Source organism: Gavialis gangeticus, unplaced genomic scaffold (assembly GCF_001723915.1).
Source record: "Gavialis gangeticus isolate Ggan-Ray unplaced genomic scaffold, GavGan_comp1, whole genome shotgun sequence".
In the NCBI taxonomy this organism is placed as follows: Eukaryota; Metazoa; Chordata; order Crocodylia; family Gavialidae; genus Gavialis; species Gavialis gangeticus.
The window spans coordinates 15,945,428-15,950,241 of NW_017729011.1; the positions used below are offsets into that span (position 1 = coordinate 15,945,428).

Here is a 4,814-nt window from a genome sequence, read left to right on the forward strand (position 1 = left end):
TTTTTTTTAATTTTTTTTTTTTTTTCCCTTTTCACAGGAAAACATCCTCTTCTACTTCCCTGACCCCAGCTCTGCTTCCAACTGCTTAGGGCAGCAGCTGACGGCAGGTAGAGTACAGCTCTCTGATCCATGCCTCTTTTTCTTACAGAGCCTCCCGGACCAATTGACAACACCAAGATTGCTCTTACGAAAGCAGGTGGCCATGTGCAGGTGAAGCAGGGTAAGGCACGTGCTCAAGCCTCCTCCACCCTGGCCCTCCCTTACTGCTGCATAGGCTGCTGGCATACATGTCTTTCCTCGGTAGCCCTGGTCCCGGTAGTTAATGGAGAACATCCTCTATCCATTTCTGTTATTGCCTCTCTGTCTCTGCTCATTGCAAAGCAAAATGGATCATCCCTGTGGCAACCCCCCATACTAACTTCTATCTCTAACCCTTTAGTTCTGCTCTTTACCATCTCCCTCTGAATGTATCAGTGGCATCTGACTCCATATGAGGCCTCCAGATCCCCTCATTCCTCTCGCTGACGCCATTTCCACACCCAGCTCCACTGTCCTTTCTCTCTACCCAGGTGTGCAGCATCTGTCAGGCCTTGTCATTTCCCTTTACGCAATATCCTGGCTGTGCTCCAGCCTCACGCAGAATCTTATTGCTTGTTCTCTCCATTGCAGCTGCTAAAAGTTTCATCTACCCAGAATCGTTTTCCACTTCAGCTACTGCTGCCTCATCTGTCTGCAAGTCGTCAAGCCTGCCTCCCTCATGCAGGAAATACTGACACAAAAACCTCCTTGCTCTCTTGCTGCTCTGATCATTTCACCTGCCCCTCTGCATCCTTGCATTGCTTCCCATCATCTTCTGCATCAAATCCAAACTCTTCTCCCCAGCTTCACAACCCTGCATATCTGTTCCCTTTCCCCACCTGGGAACTACATACCTCTCCTGAATCTCCTTGATAAATCTCTGCTGCTTCTCTCTGTCCATGCTGGATGGAAAACAGTCCTTTTTGGTTAAGGCTCTAGATGTGATGTGTGCCCTGTCACGTGGGGAGCATAGCAATTTAGGGGGAAATACTGATGTTTGTCCTCTACAGCTGCTCCTTGCCTGTAGGCAGCAAGAAAGCTTGCAGCTTTTGTTGGGATCAAGCAGAGTTGTTGGCTCATTTGCCAGCAAAACAATGCACATGACTGCTTAGTGGGAAGAGAAGGGCATGAGGTAGTCAGCTGACATTTAGATTTTCCTGCTTAGCAATATGTACACTGCACAACCACTTGGTGACTGGCTTATGCATTGAACTGGGGTAGCATATTTGTAGGTACAGTTCATGTCCTGCTGAAGGAGCTGAGTGTCACATTTTCATCAGCTTCACCAGTCCCAGTGACATGCCCAAGTAGGGAGAGGATCCCCTTTAAAGCCCCAAGTGCCAGCCTCCAAACAGCAACACCACTTCCCACCCTGCAGCACTCACTCTGCACAGACATAAACCAAGATCTTGTCATATTTTGTGGTTTTGCCACTGTTTTCCAGGAGCAGATTACGGGCAAATTTCAGAGGAGACGTGGATTTATTTAAGCACAGTGTATGGCGGGGGCCCCGAGATTGCCATCCGACAGAACATAGCACAGGTCCAGGAGCCAGAGAGCCTGCACGGGGAGCAGAAGATTGAGGCAGAGACTCGGGCCGGATGAGCTGCACTGAACTGTGGGGCAAAGGTATGTCATGAGTCTGTGATGATGGCACTGTGTGTATGGAAAGGAAATCCCTGTTCAGCCCTTGCAATAAGAGTTGACATCTCTCCAGCTGTTGGTTACTCTAGAGTGTGCAGACCCCCTTTGATTCCCACGAGGAGAGGCTTTCTCCATTATCATCACAGTGTAAGGCCTCTTGCAGGTTAAGCATGGGCTCGACTACATAGGGATGTGTCTGGGCAGCAAAGCCTTGCCATCATTCAGCTCCTGTCCAGCACCAGTGGATAAACTGAGGAGGGAAGGTTGTATCTGTACAGAACTTGGGTAGGGAGAAGTTGGATCTACATTCTCCTCTCCCTTTGGCTCCTCATAAGAGACCTGTAGCTTTGGTCAGTGAGTTGAATCTCTGCTTCTTTTCAGGCAGCACTTGGCTCCCCTGCTTTTCTCCTTAGGAGCTATTCTGAGCACTTTTTGGAACTCGGATGTGTAAAGAGGAACCTTGTTTCTGTTCACCACAGTGATGTTACAACTTAAGAACTGACTGGTTGGGAACTGCTGAAAGCCATGAGGGCTCTGGGACATTGCTGTTTCAGCAGTGCACAGGTGACACACGTGGCCTTCCCATTTTGTTCTTGCATCTCCAATCACAGCTAAGAAACCTTCTTGAGAGGGGCTGGTTTTTCTTAGTCAGCCATGCGGTCATGGTTCATTAGAATTTCTGAGCTGCCTACATCTGAGTTTATCTGTGCTCAGCGTGTTCTTGGAGAGCAAAGCTGGAAGACCAGTAGCACCTTCCCATTGTGCCACCTGCTCTAAACTTCCCAACAGCCTTGTAGATGTGGACCCGGCTCTCCAAGTTCCAAGCACACATGGCTGCGTTATGTGAATGGCTTCAAACCCAAGGTATGAAATGATCAGGCTCCACTAGAGCTGATGAGGTCAGATGCCAGGCAGGCCCCAAGACTCCTGATTTGGTCTATATGAGATTTCCTCCCCAGCCTCTACTTCTCCTGACAGCATTCTCAGAAGGACCCTGCTGCACAGCCTTACCCTGGCTCCCTGTTCATAAGCTGAAAGGCCCACAGAGGTGGGGAAGAAGCTCCGAGCCAATCGTGCACAGAGCAAAGTGTCAAAAGGTGGCATGTGGAAATGTCCTTCTGTGTGTTGGACCACGGTGATGCTCCAGTCCCACTGGAGAGATGCCTGGCTGAGCAGTCCTCAGGCTGCTGGAGTGGCCTCTCTAAAACAAGCTGCCTTTGGCACAAAAGCACCCACACTCAAATTAGCAATTTAGCACTCACTGCAGCACTGAGTTTGTTCTCGCTTTTTAATGCAGGTCTTGTTCATGTAGAGGCTCATTTGACAGACAGAAATACCTCACCCTCTAATCTGCTGCTGGGAATACAGCCAGGCAGTGGTGGGTCTTAGTGAGCAGAGGGCAGGGAGGGGGATGAGCAGATGGGCAAACACAACTTTCCTTGACCAAGCTTCCCTTGAGAATTACCTGTTTGTGGAGGCCCCTCTAAGCTAGTAAGGGGACTGCAGAAACCAGAGTGACTTTGGGAAGGGCTTTGCAAGGCTTGGCTGAGACCGAGTGACTATAAGGCACAGTGAAGCTGCCAAGGCTGATGTAGACCACTCTGCCTTGTGCCTGGACAGCCTCCTGGGATGTCTCATTGGAGAACTAAGCTGCATGCTCACAGGGGTGGGGAAACTGAACCAATTCACTGCATCAGTCTGGGCATGTTGCAGCCTGGCTCTGGCGCAGGGTTGTGACTGCCTGGACACACTTAAGAAACTGGGGTGGCAGGGGCTGCTCTTTGTCTCCTTGTAGGGAAAGGGAGGGTGGAGAGGAGGCCAGGGGAGGTGTTTCTGAAATGAAAATGTGGCCTTCAAACTTTTGTAAACTAAATGCTTCAGGTTCTTAAAGACAACTCTGTAAATGGTTCAAGACGTTTCTTTTATTGTCCGTCTCATTTATCCGGATCCTTGTACATGTCCAGCCAGGCAGCAGGAGGAGGAGTCTGGGTTGGAGAATGAGCCACTGTTGGGATTTCCCAGTGTTTTAAGCTGTCTTTGTTAGTTGCTACCAAGCCTCTAGGGCTGCATGTTGCTGTGTTGTGTCTGTGTTGTGTGGAGGATGCTGTACAGATTCTAACAACACTCCTGTGCTCAAGTATTTTACTCTGTGCCGAGACTGTGCTACAATAAATACACTTGCATTCAAAAAGTTTCAGGACTGCTGGTTGAGGTGGGAGGGGAGCAAGGCATGGGGTTTGTGCAGCTGCATGCAGCTGAAGGTGACGGGGAGAGGCCAGGAGCCCTACCACTGCTACCTGCTTCTAAACAGCAGCAGGCAATGGCATTCCCAACGTGATCCATGAGTCACAACAGCATTTGGAGCCTGTTGTCTAGAGTGAAGATGCTCTTTCATGGTGCTATTCAAGGAGACACTTGTGCCTTTTCACACTAACTTGGAACCGCTTCCTAGAAAAGCCCTTCAGATTAATGATCACATGTATTCACTAAAATAGACTGGGAGCACGTCATCAGCTGTCTGCTTTCTCAAACCATCTTATCAGCTGGAAATCTGCTTGCCTGTTGGCAAGGCCAGGACAGCATGCTGTTTACATCCAAGTGCTTGAACTCAGGAAGTGCTTGAGGTCCTAATGGTAGAGGAGAACCCTACTGACTTGTGCGATGACCAGAGAAGCTGCTCAAGGCAGCCTGAATGGGAAAGGTTGTTTACACCTGCTTTCATTTGTAAATGCCTGTACGAGCCAGGCAGAACCATAGGGAAAGTCAGCTGAGCTTCAGGTTTCTGACTCCGCCACACTCTCTGTAAAGGTAATACATACACTATGGAGAGGGATGGTGAGAGGACACGGATTCTGGCCTGGAGAAACTCCACCTCTCCCCATTTTATAGATGGGGAACTACATGACTGCTAAGCTGTCTGTACAGTGCTTTTCAGCCCCACCTACCCAACCAGAGTCAAGTGCAAGGTGTTCCAAACTGTTCCAGGCAGTGGTGGTAGGGTGAGAATTTGCTTAACATCTGAGCGTTGCCAAAGCCAGTGCTTTCAGAACTGCCTGACAGCTCCCACATCACCCCTTTTGGCCCTTAGAAAC

The 4,814-nt window shown here is 49.5% G+C and overlaps 1 protein-coding gene across 4 annotated transcripts in view; it reads left to right on the forward strand.

Annotated features, from left to right (window-relative positions):
- The window catches only part of USP20 (ubiquitin specific peptidase 20), a 31,338-nt gene extending 27,425 nt beyond the window's left edge, over positions 1 to 3,913 (forward strand). For 3 of the 4 annotated variants that reach the window (XM_019510647.1, XM_019510649.1, XM_019510648.1), the window contains exons 25-27: positions 149 to 220; positions 1,523 to 1,707; positions 2,104 to 3,913. In XM_019510647.1, the coding sequence (XP_019366192.1) occupies positions 149 to 220; positions 1,523 to 1,683 (233 nt within the window). In that variant the 3' untranslated portion in view covers positions 1,684 to 1,707; positions 2,104 to 3,913. The remainder of the gene's footprint in view (positions 1 to 148; positions 221 to 1,522; positions 1,708 to 2,103) is intronic. The other variant, XM_019510650.1, reaches the window with a different exon arrangement.
- The last annotated feature ends 901 nt before the right edge of the window (positions 3,914 to 4,814 follow it).